General features: G+C 34.0%; 2 protein-coding genes across 16 annotated transcripts in view; both read right to left on the reverse strand.

The window, feature by feature from the left end:
- LOC127854821 (secernin-3-like) overlaps positions 1-18,175 on the reverse strand; it is a 204,174-nt gene that overhangs the window by 92,174 nt on the left and 93,825 nt on the right. The gene's annotated exons all lie outside the window — the stretch shown is intronic.
- The window catches only part of LOC127854813 (uncharacterized), a 150,960-nt gene that overhangs the window by 38,777 nt on the left and 94,008 nt on the right, over positions 1-18,175 (reverse strand). For 14 of the 15 annotated variants that reach the window (XM_052389874.1, XM_052389872.1, XM_052389876.1 and 11 more), the window contains 2 exons: positions 15,364-15,582; positions 8,733-8,958 (listed from right to left, as the gene is read on the reverse strand). In XM_052389874.1, coding sequence (XP_052245834.1) covers positions 8,733-8,958; positions 15,364-15,575 — 438 coding nt within the window. In that variant the 5' untranslated portion in view covers positions 15,576-15,582. Of the gene's footprint in view, positions 1-8,732; positions 8,959-9,005; positions 9,679-15,363; positions 15,583-18,175 lie in introns of those variants that run through there. The other variant, XM_052389878.1, reaches the window with a different exon arrangement.

Consider the following 18,175-nt stretch of genomic DNA (forward strand, 5'->3'; position numbering starts at 1 on the left):
TAAAATGTGATCATTTTTTTATTAAGATTATTAGTTGAGATAATGTCACAATTACTAAGCATCAAGGAGATATTTTAAAATCAACCAATGCAACAATAGCAAAACAAGGGACAAAATTGTCACAAAACCAGGTTTTCATTGTGAAAAAAAAATCTGATAAAGGGAGAAAACTCAAACTGAACTTTTGAAATGACCAAAAAAAATTAACCCCCTTTGTAAGTTTTTTTTTTTTTTTTAAATCTATTTTTAGTCGTGGCGACCTTGACATTGGAGATATTGACATGTCTTTCGTGGGACACACCGTCCCATGATGGTGAACAAATGTGCCAAATGATTTTAAAATCTCACAATGAATGACATAGTTATGGCCAGGACAAGCTCATTTATGGCCATTTTTGACCTTTGAACTCAAAGTGTGACCTTGACCTTGGAGATATCGACGTAATTATTTCGCGCGACACACCGTCCAATGATGGTGAACAAATGTGCCAAATGATTTTAAAATCTGACGATGAACGACATAGTTATGGCTCGGACAAGCTCATTTATGGCCATTTTTGACCTTTGAACTCAAAGTGTGACCTTGACCTTGGAGATATCAACGTAATTATTTCGCGCGACACACCGTCCAATGATGGTGAACAAATGTGCCAAATGATTTTTAAATCTGACAATGAACGACATAGTTATGGCCCGGACAAGCTTATTCCGCCAGCCCGCCAGCCAGCCAGCCAGCCCGCCAGCCAGCCAGCCAGCCCGCCCGCATTCGCCAATCTAATAACCAGTTTTTTCCTTCGGAAAACCTGGTTAAAAAGAAATACAACTCCTGCCGCCTGGTGATAATACTCAGTACAAGTTACTTCCCTTGGTTGCTTTAGAGACTTCCCCCTGATTTTTTTAGATTTCATAAACCGATTGCAAACAAATCAGCAGAACATGAAACTAATGCTGATGAATGGGAATTCATAATCCTCTTCAAAGCACTCCATCTTCTTTGCCGAGTAAAACCTGAATTAATATGTCCATTTTTCTTCCATTACAATCGACAGTATGCACTCTTATGAGTTATGAGACAATACAAAAGTTTGCGCCACTGTTTTTGCTGTGAAAATGAAACAGACAAGATGCTTAACTTATTACTGATGCTTAAGCTTGTTTTATTGTAGCTTTGAATGGTTCTATGAAGTTTTACAATCTTAAGACACCTGCTAGAACTTGCTAGAACACTGCCTGGGACAAGGTCATTGTTTTTTAGGCAAGTTCATAATTGGACGTTTTTGAGTTAATCAGACCTGAGACGCAAATAGCTTCTCAAAGGGACACAGACAAGTCTTGAAGTGACTTAACAACTTACTTCAATTCCTTTTGAAGAGGAATACAATTTAGTTGGAATTAATTTTGGATCAAAGCATTAATTTCCAGTATTTTATGTTTTAAGAATTTTATGATTAAATGAAATATTTTAGCTGCACACTGGAAAATCAGGGCTTAACCCTTTCAGTGCAGGAACCGAATTTTATAGGCCTTTGCAAACAGTTTGGATCCAGATGAGACGCCACAGAATGTGGCGTCTCATCAGGATCCAAACTGTTTGCTATTCTGATAGTATTCTTTGAAAAAAATCGAAGAAAATGCTAATTTTAGAAATTCAGCAGACAACATTTAGCAGAAGACAAATTTCCCAGCATTCAAAGGGTTAAAGCAAGTGTGTAAAGTTACCCTCCCAGATAAAGAATGACACTAATTCTACCTAGACTGGATTTTTGTGTAGATAGGACATTCTTTGAACAAAAAACTTCATAAAAAAAGTATTGTCCCTGATTAGCCTATGCAGACAGCACTGGCTAATCTGGGATGATAGTTTACACACATTCATCAAGCTTTATTTGGAATGGGCTCCGTGTTTGAAATGAATTTCACAGGCTTAATTAATCCACTTGTACGTCATGGTGACCTACAACAACAATCAGTTTTCCCAATGTAATAATTAATGTCCCAATGTTATAATATATACATATACAAATAGCTCATTTAGAAATATTTAAATATACCAAGGAACTGAAATAATAATAAATATTCGTTAAATAAATACATTGGAAATATTATAACCATGCAGCTCGTCTAATGGTAAAAAATACTTAAGGTTTACTGACCTTTTGTCTGTGAATTCTATTTTCAAAGTGTTCCTTACTTCATGAAATTTCCATTTCATAAAATCAATACTATTCCAAATACATAAATGCCAAATACCCCCATCTCAAAACACTAACCTCTAACACAAAAGCCTGTTTACTTAAAAAAACAGTGTATTCCTAATATTCATATAGAAAGAAGAAATCCAGACTTAACTACATAAAAATAAAGTCGGGTGGCACATCAATTTAAAGGCAGAATGATAATAATGGTTACGGTTGAGGGCTGAAGTGCTAAAAACTTGAAATTTAATACATCTCTCAATGAAATATGTAATGAAGAAGGGACATATCTGGTTATATTTGGGCAAAAATATCCCAATAACATTCCTATAGTCTTGAGTCTTGACAGTTTAAATCCATTTATTTAATTATTTACATTATTCTATAAAGTGCATTTACACATTTATTTGAGTTACAATGTGTTATTCAATGAAGTGAATAATTCTCATGCAACAAAATAAAATTCATTTGAAAGTGTTTTTATAACCAATTAGTTAATTTACACACATTATTAAGCCAAAGGTGTCTTTTAAACACATTATTTACCCAAAGCCAATAGCAAATCAAATGCATTACTTCAGAACATAATAATTGATAGTACAATTGTAAATATAAATGGAAAAAAATATCAATAATAATTCAACATAATGGACTTACCCAAGGACAAATGATCCACCCATTTAAGCTTCAAATCACTAAGATTATTACCAATAACCATGCACAGCAATGTAACACCTAAAATCTCAAAGGAACCTTACAGCAAAATGTGCACAGATTAAAGCTTATCATTAAAGTAGTTTGTCAAACAAACATTTTACAACAACAGAATCCATAACATTTTTGCCCAGAAGCCAATACATACCAAAGGTGAAAATATCTCAAGGAACAACAAGCAAAATATGTCACTCTGTCAAGACCATTGTTACCATTACATCACATACAAAGCAATTACTGTCATTTTTTTCAGACTGCAATAAAAAGGGGGTGTTACTTTGACCTTGTCACTAGTCATTTAAGGGTGGGGGTGGGACACTGCTTTTAACCCTTTCAGTGCGGGAACCGAATTTTGAAGGCGTCTCATCAGGATCCAAACTGTTTGCTATTCTGATAGTATTCTTTGAAAAAAATCGAAGAAAATGCTAATTTTAGAAATTCAGCAGACGACATTTTAGCAGAAGACAAATTACCCAGCATGCAAAGGGTTAAGATGTGCTTGTAAACAGGAATCCTACAAAGGGTTTATACCATTATTCATTTGTCATGGAAAGTTTAACTATATATATATAAATTGATAATATAACTTATTTCATCACTTTTTTCGTCGTTTGAAAAATAAATCTTCAAAGGTGTAATTCTTTCTCTCAATATTTTTAGGGCATGATTTCAACATAAATGTCTGAATATTATAATGACATAAGAAATACACACAGATCCAAAATCTGTATAGCCGAACATTTCGTTATAGGCATAAATGATTTTGTAAAATTGTTTTTAATCTTGGATTATAAGAAAGGGATCAGCCATAAAGATCTGCAGACTTCTTCACATGCTTTAATATGGCTTCTAAATCTTTTGTTATTATTTGAAAGACAAAAAATAAGATTACGTAATAAGATTATTTTTGGAAACACAAAACAGTGTGTTATATTTCCTCACGTATGTTTGATATACAATATCTGTCATTATTTAAACATGTTATAATTTGCAATTATTTTTACCTATTATAATATTTGATTGCCTTAAAAAAAAAAAAAAACCCTGATAATGTAAAAAAATTATAGAAAATTTCAAACTTAATTGCAAAATTAATAAGTGAACACCAATGATAAGTATACTTAGCAAGTTACTTTGGTACGGACACAATTTATTATTTCATTCAGAACAAGGATACATTTAGAAATGCAAACTTTGCATAAAATATTTTGGCAACAGTTATGATTTACTGTACCTTAGAGCAAATAATAGATCTTATTTATATTTCGCTAAGATAAACACTTCACAAAACACCCAGGGAAATAATTTGACCCAAGTATGAAGGTCTCTTTGCTTTACATGAAGAGGGAGGGGGAGGGGCAGTCTATTACAACAATGTCCATAACATCTGCTGGGGATTTCTTCATTCCAAGTTTTACTATGATTTTATGATGCTCCCTTTAATGCTCATAGATCAAAGGATTACATATGTTTCACAAGACATCTACATAAGAGACTTCCAAAATACTTTTATTGAACCATGCAGAGCTCCAGATAAGGATTTGTGAAATTAGTAACGGTACTGCCACTGACAGAAAGAAAAGGAGTAACGCTTGAAATCAATTAGTACCTGTACTACCATATCCAAAAATACAGGTAGTACTGTACTACCCGTGTTCTTGGATATTGAAGGGTGTATAACTGACTTTACAGAAACATTTGCAGCAATTATAATTAATATATGTAGTTCTTAAACAGTTACTGTATTAGGTTTTCCATTCTGAATAATGATGCAAACCTAACTACAAATTAAAACTCATGAGTTATACTATTTCTTCATTTTTCTTGACAAGAAAACACAAGCCAACTAGTAAGCTAAGTAAATGAATACTTATTTCACTGTCTCATCCGTTTCCATCGTGTTTTCTAACGTTTTAAGCCACCTATGCAATAAATTCGTTTAATATCGGGGTGACAATGTCTTTTTCTGGGTTTACAGATTTAATGTCAGGATGGTTAGACGACACCGTATGTAGTCATTATATGACAACAAAGTGTTGTTTTGAACCGCTTTCGGTAAAGCCGGCATTCGATTGCGCGCAGGCATATTGTTTTTGATGGACTTACAAGTTGCAGGCAATCACGCGACAGAACGGACAATAATATTTGAACCCAGTCTACACCTTTTTGGTAATTTTAATTAACAAAAAGCGCGTTAGGTTAGAGACCAACAAATCACGCCGCACTGACGCAGACGAATCGGTACGGCCAGACATTTTTCGTAAATGCGTAAAATGGATATTAAAGTCGTAATTGTACGTCCAGTTTATAAAAATAAATGCGTAAATCTTCATGAAAAAGGCGTATTTACGGCTGTACGGCCCTTATCTGGAGCTCTGACCATGGCGTTTTATAGCCTAGGTTAAGGTAAGGAATGTTAAAAATATTTTGTTAACATATATCATGTTAAAACTGTAATATTATAATAATATAAATTATTGATCACACCTAAATGGTGTAATCATAATACTATGCACATGAACAAAATGTCTAGACTTAACCCTTTGCATGCTGGGAAATTTGTCGTCTGCTTAAATGTCGTCTGCTGAATTTCTAAAATTAGCATTTTCTTCGATTTTTTTGAAAGAATACTATCAGAATAGCAAACAGTTTGGATCCTGATGAGACGCCACGTTCTGTGACGTCTCATCTGGATCCAAACTGTTTGCAAAGGCCTTTAAAATTCGGTTCCCGCACTGAAAGGGTTAAAAGAGTATAGTTAGTGCATGTTTGTATTATTAATTATCATAAAAAAATCAATTTTTTTTTATGTCCACATATATATTTCAGTAATATGTCATGCATTGAATGTATCATGAGAACGTCACACAACTGAAAGCATTAATCACTTTCATGATCACTGATTTATTTTTGGCTATGATCGATCTGTTAATAAGTCTATTCAGACATAAAAGAAGTTTACAATTACAAATTTACATGAAAAGATTATTATCAGTTTGACACATATGACATTGAACAAGTTTACAATTAAACATTTAATGTTTATTGCACATGAAAAGATTTTCTCTGTTTAACACTCCACAGTCATACAGTGTTTTATGTAAAGAGTATGTTCTGTTGCTTAACCCTTTGCATGCTGGGAAATTTGTCGTCTGCTAAAATGTTGTCTGCTTAATTTATAAAATTAGCATTTTCTTCTATTTTTTTCAAAGAATACTATCAGAATAGCAAACAGTTTGGATCCTGATGAGACACCACGTTCTGTGGCGTCTCATCTGGATCCAAACTGTTTGCAAAGGCCTTTAAAATTCGGTTCCCGCACTGAAAGGGTTAAGTATCTATGCCACTTAATAATATATATATATTGGGCACTCCATTTAGTTAAAAGCAATTATCAGTTTCCATGAAATCTTTCCCACTTCAAAATATTCTTATTGTAATGATAATCACAGGCAACAAATGCATTTGATACTGTTTGTAGCAATAAAACTTGAGCGATCCATTTAAGCTGCACTTTATGCTGCATGATTTCTTTCATCACCTTGCAACATGCAATAAAGAACCTTTTATTACACCAAATAATAAAGGAGAATCATAAACTGTATGCATGAAATAAGATGCCTTGAAAATTAGGCATAAGGTTTTATAAGGCAAGAAGTTAAACATATCATATAGCATTGCTGAAACTTTATGAATTCATTCAAGTAATTTTCAAGAAATTACATATTGCTAAATCTATAATAAAACATCAAATAGATTATAGGAAAAAGAAACCTAATTAAAGGCAATATGAATTATTTATATGTACATTAACAATTCTGCAATTTCAAGAAAGCCATTGTTTAATCTTTACTCCTTGAGACAATTTGAGAATATGTCTCAAGACATTTAGAGATTATGTCTCGAGACATTTAGAGATTATGTTTGGAGATATTTAGAGATTATGTCTTGATACATTTACAGATTATGAATTGAGACATTTACAGATTATGTAATGAGACATTAAGAGATTATGTGTTGAGGCATTTACATTATTATGTATTGAGACATTTAGAGATTATGTATTGAGACATTTAGAGATTATGTATTGAGACATTTAGAGATTATGTGTTGAGACATTTAGAGATTATGTATTGAGACATTTAGAGATTATGTGTTAAGACATTTAGAGATTATGTGTTGAGACATTTAGAGATTATGTATTGAGACATTTACAGATTAGGTATTGAGGCATTTAGAAATTATGTCTCAATGAGACATTTAGAGATTATGTATTGAGACCTTTAGAGATTATGTCTTTAGACATTTAGAGATTATTTCTTGAGACATTCAGAGATTCATGCACAAAAGCCTTCAATCAAACCATCAAGTAATCAACATTAAAGGGATCTTTTCACGGTTTGGTAAATTGACAAAATTGAAAAAAGTTACTTTCAGATTCGCAAATTTTTTGTTCAGTTATGATATTTGTGAGGAAACAGTTTTACTGAACATTTGCCATGGTCTAATATAGCCATTATATGCATCTTTTGACGATTTAAAACCTAAAAATTATAAAGCGTTGCAAGCGAAACTATTGAATAATTTGCAGAGTTCTGTTGTTGTCATTTAAATTTGTGAAACTACGAAGATTGCTTATATAACGTATAAAATACGCATTTTAGGTATGCTTGGCAGGATAGCTCAGTTGGCTAATGCGTATTTACTTCAGGATTCCGGGGGTCACTGGTTCGAGCCCTGCTGCGGGCTACTTTTTTTTCCTTTTTTAAAATTTTATTTTTGATTTTTTACTGGAGCTTTTAAAATTTAATGTTAACATTTATCAATATAAAGCATTTAATGACAAACTTCAAAACATGCCAAAATCTGTGAAAAGGCCCCTTTAACCAACACTTAAATATGTTATCAAGAGGGGGTAATCACATGATAGTCAAGATGGCGATGTCCATGCCAAGACAGGTTTTATACCCTTTATTACTTTTGCTAATTTTTTAATGATGCTCACTTCCCAGTAATATCAGTAAGAAAGTGATAAGTGTTTATTGCGTATTAACATTCCCTATATATCTCAACTTAACTCGCTGCCAATTTTCTTAGTAGAGCTGGAATTAGGTCATCCCAGCGAGTTGAGTTGCGATATAGAGCAAATATTAATACAACATAAAGGTAAGAACTTTCATGCTGATATGGCTGGAGAGTGAGCCGCATTTTAAAAATTGATACAAGTAATAAATGGTATAAAACAATGAAAGGCACCTGTCTCCGCATGGACGTTGCCATCTTGACTATCACATGATTACGCCCTCTGGTTATAATCATGGTATTAATTATTAACTTACACTTAAATACGCTATAAATCGTGGTTTATGATTTTGTCCTGAAGTGACATCATCCAGTGAATAATTGTGTCACTATTAGTATGAAGTAGCAGAGGTTATAGGTTTCATAAAAATGGATGCCTTAACTTAAAAAGTCAGAGATGTCACAATTTTGGTGTGACAAAAACAATAATGAAGTGATTGTAATTTCATTACATGTATTTGGCAGTGACTTCATGATGTCATATATGTATTTAAATTATGTTTTATAAAAGTATAAGGATGGATTTTAAAACTTGTATTCATTTTAATTTATTGATACCATCAATACCCACTGATGTCATAATTGAGAAATGACGTGATCTAATAAAAATGATGTCATAAAAAATGTGATGGATGATGCCAAAAAACAACAACAACAACAAGTGATGCCATAATATGGGAGTGACATCATCAAATACCACTATAATGATCTAACTACATTCAGTCGATGTAAATGCGTTACCTCAAACGGCTGATTGGCTGTTTTCAGTTTCACTTTCTCCTCTTTTTGCTTTTTGACGACCTGAACCGAAACGGAGCGGTCCTCGTTTGCTAACAGACCTATGGTCTTGTTAGCTTTGAAGTCAATTTGCTTCCACTTATCTCCTGTAAGTACTACCAAAGTGTGCGCAGCCGGATTCAGTTTGCTGGAACTTGCAATTTTTACCAGAAGGTCCATCATTGGGATACTGAAAAGAAAATGTGAAAAAAAACGTATAATAAAAGTCATAATTACCCTTTGCGATTTCCGTAACTCTTCTACGTTTGTTTCTTCCACATGAGGATCATGCATGTGGTGATTATCTTTGATTTCTAATAAGGCATGTAAAGCTTTCGACGTAACAGGTTCAACACTGTTTTTTCCCACTTTATCCATCTTGTCTGTGTCTTCTGTTGGGATTAATTCATTTAGCCCAGAAGACAGATGTTCCTTTTTTCTTGAAAACATTTCTTTGCTTATATTACACATACACCATTTTACTACCCAGAACACTATTGATACCAAAAACTGTCACAGCACAATCTCCTTTCTTTGAACAGACTGGGCCCATTGACAAAGACGGAAGTACATGTGTCTATTCCGTAATTCATTCAAGCATGGGTGACAACTATGCTGCTTATGCATGTGTATCCAAAATGCTTTCCTCTATCTCAACAAAGTTTAACTTCAGTTCTCCTTTCTGTTGATACAGTACACAATTAAGTGTCATATTCAACTGTTGTACATTTCAATTACTGAACTTAAACGCTCTCTAATTATAACCACAACAACCAATTAGGTCCAATACAATGCAATAGAGCAGACAGTTCTAAATACACATAGTCTGTTTAAAGATTTAATTTCATACATGCAAGCCTGTCCTCTCAACAGATCAACAAAACCTTGCTTCCCTTCCCACTAGCAGTAAAGTAATAAATTATTTCAGAATTTCACCCACCACTGTATTGTAATAAACTCAAAATTAAAGTTAATTGTAAGCTAGAATTTCTTAAATCCAATCCTCTTGGGTATTTCACACCCATTATTGAAAAGATATATCAAATGGACAGCATTGTAACACAACAATAAACTGGCAATTATCTTCAATCTATACTCAGCTTAGTGGATTCAAGTTAAATATCTAATCAAATGTCGCATGTTCCGCCATTATTTAAAAGTGGCTGTGTCTATCCAAGCAGAAGCATCACAGTTATTTTAAGAATTTGCCGAGCAAAAAAAAAGGATTGAAATCCAACGAATTTACAAAACAGAGCCATCTTAATCATTCAAGGAAAAACGGTCATGTCTGCATTTATGCTGAAATATTTGAATAGTTTTTCATTTGTCAACATAAAAGTTTAAAGAATTTTCTCAAGAGACCTTTCATTTCCACGCAACCGAGTTCAAACCTTTTAGTTACTCGCAGGCTGTTCTGGTTTTATGCTGTTTGCACATAGCCAGCAATGTTTTTCCTTCTTTATAAAGTACCGGTAAACAGCACTTTCCCAATTACGAAAAAACTACAAATTTCTCAATTGCTGTCCAAAAAATTCCCAATTTAAGGTAAAAAAAAACAAAACTTTTTTTTTTTTTAGGGGGGAAAATGCAACATTTAGTTAGTTTCCCTTTGCAGCTATATGGCTTGAACTTAGGTAAATATAATATTGACAGCTTGAAAACACTTAGTTTTCAATTTTAAAGTATTTGGGAGCAAAAAATCAAATAAACCAATTTCCCAATTTGAGATTTTCACGACTCAATTTTTCCCAATTTTGAGGTTTTCACGACTCGATTTTTCCCAATTGGACCGGTACGGGTACTTTTCCCAATTGGACAAAGAAAATCGCTGATAGCCATTTTCACTTTGCTTCTGAGTGGGAAAGTGTTAAGCTTTTAACCACACAAATGAGAAAGATGTGAAGTCACAAAACAAGGATTTCATTAATGTCTCCGTCTATCCATTTACTTTATATACTTTAAGATTTATATAATATATATAAATATATAATTTCACATTAACAATATCCCCAAGCTATGGAGCGGAATGTTTCACTGTTTTTATAGAAAGTGGTATTGATCTTTGAACTAACTAGTCTCATACGAAACCACAAGCTTGGTATAATTTTTCTTATATGAAGGCTAATATAGTAAACAAAACATTCAGTGCAATAATCCATAATCTAGTAATTTTGCAGAACCAGTTTTGTCTATGCATTGACCTTGACCTTAAACCTTTGCATGCTGGGAAATTTGTTGTCTGCTGAATTTTTAAAATTAGCATTTTCTTCGATTTTTTTTCAAAGAGTACTATCAGAATAGCAAACAGTTTGGATCCTGATGAGACGCCACGTTCTGTGGCGTCTCATCTGGATCCAAACTGTTTGCAAAGGCCTTCAAAATTCGGTTCCCGCACTGAAAGAGTTAACCCGAATTGTCTCAAAAACACATTCTTGGTCTGCATAAAAGCAGCTTACACAAAAAATTTCAATAAAATACCTCTGTATGAAAAAAAAATTGTGAAGCCGGCACTTTTTTCAATTTTTAGAAACAACAAGAGCTCCCAGTTTTGAGACACATGCCCCCCAAAACAGGGCCTTGACACATGATGTTTTGCAACAAAACTGACCATAAGAGTTAATCTTATCATATAAGTGTGACTTAGTCAATTTGCTGAAGAGTTATTGATCAGAAACACTTTCACACTTAGTGTGTCAGTGACGTTGATCTTTGACCTAAAGACCCCAATTTCAATAGGGGCCATCTACTGTCCAACACCAATGCACATGGGAAATATCAAGCCAATCTGTCTCTCCGCTAACAAGTTATTGATGAGAAACAATTTTCATTCTTAGTGTGACAGTGACCTTTGAGCTAGTGACCCCAAATTTGATAGGGGTCATCTATTGGCAAAGGTTAATGCACATGGGAAGTATCAAGCCCATTGGTCAATCCGTTCACAAGTTATTGATCGGAAACGAACTGTCCTATCAACAGACAGACCGACTAACATCCAGCAAAACAGTATATCCTCTCTTCTTCGAAGGGGGGCATAATGAATTTGACCTTGATCCAATATGCCTCGAATTCAATCCCAAGCATTTAATCCTCTATTGCAGCTAAATATATTCACATTTTGTTTAAAGATTGGTAAATGCAAACTTAACTTATGCACCGAAAAACAATTTTCAATTTTAAGGCATAGTGACCTTGACCTTTTAACCCAACATACTCAATATACAATCCATGGCTAGGCCACATAAAAAATTGCTATACATGTATCCTAAGTTTCATCAAGATTGTCAAATCAGACTCAAGAAGTTGAATGGAAACAACCAGTTTACTTTTTTGTTTATGTTAACCCTGTCTGAGCGCTGGAACCGAATTTTGAAGGCCTTTGCAAACAGTTTGGATCCAGATGAGACGCCACAGAATGTGGCGTCTCATCTGGATCCAAACTGTTTGCTATTCTGATAGTATTCTTTGAAAAAAAATCAAAGAAAATGCTAATTTTAGAAATTCAGCAGACGACATTTTAGCAGACAAGAAATTTCCCAGCATGCAAAGGGTTAAAATGCCTTTACCTTTACCTGACTGGCCCCATTGCAATCCTGAGCCATGCCTTCATGTACGCTACCTTCCAAAAAACTTACATAGTATTAACCCTATAACACTTAGATACGTAGTATTAACTTTTTACCACTAAGATACGTTTTTTTACGCATTTGTAGTCACTAAGAAAGTTAAATTAAATTAAAGACCTTTCTTACTAGGTTCAAGTTGTAAAGGCTTTATTTCCAACCCTTAGATCTGAGCAGCAAACAGCATAAAACCTGAATAGACTGCGAGTTACTCGCAGGCTGTTCTGGTTTTATGCTGTTTGCACATAAAAAGTGAACTGGCTATAACTCCATCCGAAAACAAATGTTTGAGTCGCAATCTTTTTTTTCTTTTTAATTACAGTGATGTTGGCCTTCAACTCAGTTGCCCCAAATACCATTCCAAGCTGATTACTCATACAAGCTTTTTATATACGAGTCGTGTTCAAAGAAAAATGGGCATATTTCTTGTGCGTCAATTGACATCCCAGATTAGCCTGTGCAGTTTGCACAGGCTAATAAGGGACAACACTTTCGCTTTTATGACATTTTTCGTTTAAAAGAAGTCTCTTCTTAGCAAAAATCCAATTAAGGCGGAAAGTGTCGTCCCTGATTAGCCTGTGCAGAATGCGCAGGCTAATCTGGGACAACATTGTACGCACATGCATTAAACCCAGTTTTCTAAAAACAAGGCTCATATCTATAAAGATTGGTCAGTGGACACTAAATCATAATATTGATTGAAACCACCTGTTTCATTAATTATTTAATTTAGCTACGATCCTCATTGTTTAACCTAGGGCTGCAACGAATCCAAAAAATTTGTTCGCATCCGAATCGGAATCCAAATATGGTTTCTTACAGTTTTTCGGATCCGGATTCCTCAGATAAGAGAAAATGAGAATTGTATGTCAACATTAAAGAAAGCAATGTTTTAGAAGTATAATTTGACTACAAAGCATTCAACATTTATTAACAAAAAACATAACAAAGTTCTCTTTTAAAATTGTAGCAATGTCAAAACAAAACCTTAAGGTTTATTCACTTAATAGTTTGCTCGTTAACATACACTTTTCACTGTTCATACAGTTTGATGTTTGTTTTCACAAAAATTAACATATCAACATTGTCCGGGTCCAGGCAAACCCTATTAGCACTGACACTAAATATATTGATTGAAACCACCTGTTTCATTAATTATTTAATTTAGCTACGAGCCTCATTGTTTAACCTAGGACAGCAATTGGGCAATTTGTAGTTTTTTCGTAATTGGGAAAGTGCCGTTTACCTGTACTTTATAAAGAAGGAAAAAAATCGCTGTATTATTAGACACAATACAAATATTTAATCGTACACAGAAGTTCAAAGTTCATAATGTAGTGAGGTTTATTTAATCTCGAAACAGGCTACCAGTTGAAAACCCCACACCAGATTATTAAATACTGTTGAATTCAAATATTTACATATCCCGAGTATGTTTGATATACAGCTCCAATTAATCACCACTTATCAGGGTATCATACCACTTTCGTCACTTGATTAAAAGAGACCAGAAGTGGACTGAAAGGGATTTTAAACTGTGTATTTAAGCAAGGGACATAACTTTAAATGACCTTTCAAATGTCATTAGTACGCAACTGAATCACCATGCTCATTTATCCATGTTCAAAGCATTGCCACTTATAACCAAATAAACAGACTAAAAGGGATTTTAACCCATGTATTTAAACAAGGGACATATTGACCTCTGGGATGTAATTCTTACCCAAACAAATAACTGTCTGCACTTTTTAACCCAGTCTAAATTGATACATTTAAAGCTGTCCATGATAACAATAATTTTGTTTGAAATTTTATTTCAACAAGGAGGGTAACTTGTCCTCATCTCAGCTAATATACACCTTGCACAGTGGAATATCCTTTTAACACTTAAAAGGCTTAAAGCTAGACAACTCATCAAAATTAAAATTTATATGCATATTTAATTCATCAATCTTTATAAAGGCTTATTAAAATGCTCTCGAGTACATTTGGGTATAACCAGTACTTGGCATCTTTGCGGGAGATCTAACTAACAATTCCTCAATTGGGACTGAACCCATGACATCCTGGTCTCTAGGTGGACACTATATCTACTACGCCTGAGGGGGAGTTATTTATCTTTAAATATCAATACAAATTGTTAAGGTGAAGTTTGCCATAGTTGCTCACTATATTTGATGTAAGACAAAATTCTCATCATTTTGTTGAATGTAAGCCCAGAAATGTAGTGGACATGGTGTCCCCCCTAACTGAGAAGCAATGGGTTCGTTCTCCACCGGGAGCTTCTTCAGATCTCCCATAAAAACACCAAGCACTGGTTCTACCCAAAAAAATTGCTCAAGTCATTTCAATAAGCCGTAGGCTTTCAAAGCGATTGAGTTAAAATAAATAGGTTTATACTAAACTAATTAAAGGGATTTTCACGGTTTGGTTAATTGACAAAATTGAAAAAAGTTGTTTCAGATTCGCAAAGTTTCGTTTTAGTTATGATATTTGTGAGGAAACAGTATTACTGAACATGTACCATAGTCCAATAGCGGCCATTATATGTATCTTTTGACGATTTGAAAACCTAAAAATTATAAAGCGTTGCAACGCGAAACGATTGAATCATTTGGAGAGTTCTGTTGTTGTCGTTTAAATTTACGAAACTACAAAGATTGCTTGTAAAAGGTATAAAATACTTTAACTGCGTATACCTTGCGGAATAGCCAAGAGGGCTAATGCTTTTTTACTTCAGACTAACTCCAGGACTCCGGGGGTCACTGGTTCGAGCCCTGGTACCGGCTACTTTTTTTTCCTTTTTTACATTTTATTCTTGATTTTTTATTGGAGCTTTTAAGATCCAATGTTTACATTTATCAATATAAAGCATTTAATGACAAACTTCAAAATATGCCGAAATCTGTGAAAAGGCCCCTTTAAATTATCACAAAACTCTTAGAATCTTGTAGAATATCAGCCCAGAAACTTACTTCGAATCTTCCGATTGTTGTTTAACAGTCCCATCTGGCAGGTGGATAGTAAGCTCCACATTGTCGTCGATGATCTCGTTCATGTTTTCATCGTCTGGTGGATCTGCCGGGTAGGTCAGAGGTGGCGGCCCGTTGCCATTGGTTGCCAGTGACCCCTTTTTGACCCCTACTCCTGCTGGCTGTGTGCCCTTCATTGAGTAGGAGCCACTCATAGATTTACTGAAAACACAGAAATTATAACAGCTTTTTGTTATAAATCATGACTCTATAACTTGTGTGTTTTGAGCAGACAGCAGTGTGTTTTTTTCACCATTTTGGGAATGGAGCTTTTTGTTATAAATCATGACTGTATAACTTGTGTGTTTTGAGCAGACAGCAGTGTGTTTTTTTCACCATTTTGGGAATGGGGCCGTGACCCTTTGGATTGAGAAAAGTTGCTTCATTTTGACTAAAATTGGGAAGATTTTATGTTTTGCTAACAAATACTTTAAAATTGAGAAAAAATGATTTTAAAAACTTTAATATTTTTTAGTAAGGTTCAAGCCATAGAGCTGCAACTTAAATGCTATTAAAAAAACAACTTTTTTTTTTGAAACCTTCCTATGGGAATTTTAGGCAGTCATTTGGGAAAGATATTTGTTATTTTATCATGTATTGACTGTAGTCTGTATACTGCATGGATTCAGTTAAAAAGGCACCACTTATCATTTATGGAACTTTCACGTTCCAATATCAACAAACAAACTATGGAAAAATACATATATCCATGACAACAACATTCCACTATTCCACTGCTGTTGAAGAAAACATAATTCCCATATTCAGCTGTTTAACAAATTATTAAATATCCCAAAAACACGCCACAAAATCATCAACAATAGTAATACCAAATGACTTTGTGGAAAATTATTCCACCACAGAATTATTCTTCAATAATATATGTCCAATACAAGAATCCAAAAAACAGACAGACTTAATATCAATATGAAACAGCTTATGCTAAAATGAATTGTTAAACTGTTCTTAATCCAGAACAGCTGTACTACAGATATCTCCTTCAGAGTTAAAAAACCCTTTCAAGTATTGGAACATAATACATGTAGCAATATATTAAAAACTCAACTTCTATGCCCCTCCCCTGAACTCAAAAAAATGAAAACCTCATCTGAAACAACATACAATCAAACCACAATTTTGACCATGTTGTTATAATTATTATATAACAATAGTATAACTGGTCAAGCAACACAAATCTCTCTAAACTGTTTTCTTAAAATGTATAATAGAGTGCTCCAAAGAAGGAAAGCACAACGAAACTACCACCCTCAATGTAAAATTCATAGACAAACAGTATATTAAACCTTTGGTTTATGAATGGGGATACCTGATCTTAATTCAGAATTTATTATAAAACCTTTTGAGACATTTAATTATCAAACATATTGCTACACTTACATGTAACATATAAAGTGCCTCAATTTTCTGAAAACTTGACAATAACATGTTGGTCATGAATGAACAAAACTCAAAACCCCAAACTACATGGTGTTCCAGTCAGCCAAAAAGTGTACAAAAAGGACAACCAGGGGTTATTCTAGCCATTTGGGGAAAAGGAGTCTAGTCAAATTGGGATTTTTTTAATCGATAAAAGTGGTAAATTTGGGATTTTTTTATCGACAAAATGCACCAAATTGGGATTTTTTTATCAAAAATCTTGTCTATCATGAGTATAACCTGTTTGTGAAAAGAAACTGACCTGAGAAATCAGTTTTTAAAAACTGTGATTTAACACAATGATGTTACCATAGTTATTACATGAGGGTGCATTTCCTGAACAACTTATGCACTAAATGCAGAAAGACCTCACTAAATGCAGAAAGACCTCACTAAATGCAGAAAGTCCTCACTAAATGCAGAAAGACCTCACTAAATGCAGAAAGACCTCACTAAATGCAGAAAGACCTCACTAAATGCAGAAAGACCTCACTAAATGCAGAAAGACCTCACTAAATGCAGAACGACCTCACTATATGCAGAAAGACCTCACTAAATGCAGAAAGCATACTTGTCCAATGTAAGAACAGTCCTCTGGAAATAATTGACAAATAATCCACACAAAAAGTTTTATCACATCTAAACATTGTGGGTAAGTCAGTGACAAACACAGCCATGAATTGGCCATGGCCCTTCAAAGCAGAAAACAGAGTACACTAAGACAAATATGTCGATCACAGTGCCTCCTTCTTATTCAAACAGGACCACGGTGGTACCACTATACTACCCCATTCTTTACATTGTGTTGAAAACTTTAGAAAAGCCAAATGATAATATTGAAAACAAATCTAAATAGTCTCCAAATATGCAATATAAAGCATGCTTTCAAAAGTTCAGAGGAACACACAACAGAATAATTTTACCCCAGTCTATGCATGCTGCTTCATTTCACAAACTTCCTGAGAACTGCAGCTGTTACCACCAAAACCCCCCAACAAAACTGTAAAGAAACCTTAAACCACATCTTAAGTTTTCATTCACAAAAACACAACGGTATTACCGAATTCTATACATTATGTTTCCGCTCAGTCATAAAAAAGTGTCAAAGATGCTGAAACCATTCTTCTATCAGTACAATAGCACAGCACATAATTATGATAATACCACAGTCATCTAAATCCTTTTGGTAAGTAACAGTCACTGCAGATAATGCCCGAATGTGAGCCGTTCCTATTAATTCATGCTATTAGCTATCTTTTTGCCTAATCCCCACCTAATCTACTCATTTAATCCCGACCTAATTTGTAGTACTTAAAGG

Source organism: Dreissena polymorpha, chromosome 13 (assembly GCF_020536995.1).
Source record: "Dreissena polymorpha isolate Duluth1 chromosome 13, UMN_Dpol_1.0, whole genome shotgun sequence".
Taxonomy (NCBI): Eukaryota; Metazoa; Mollusca; class Bivalvia; order Myida; family Dreissenidae; genus Dreissena; species Dreissena polymorpha.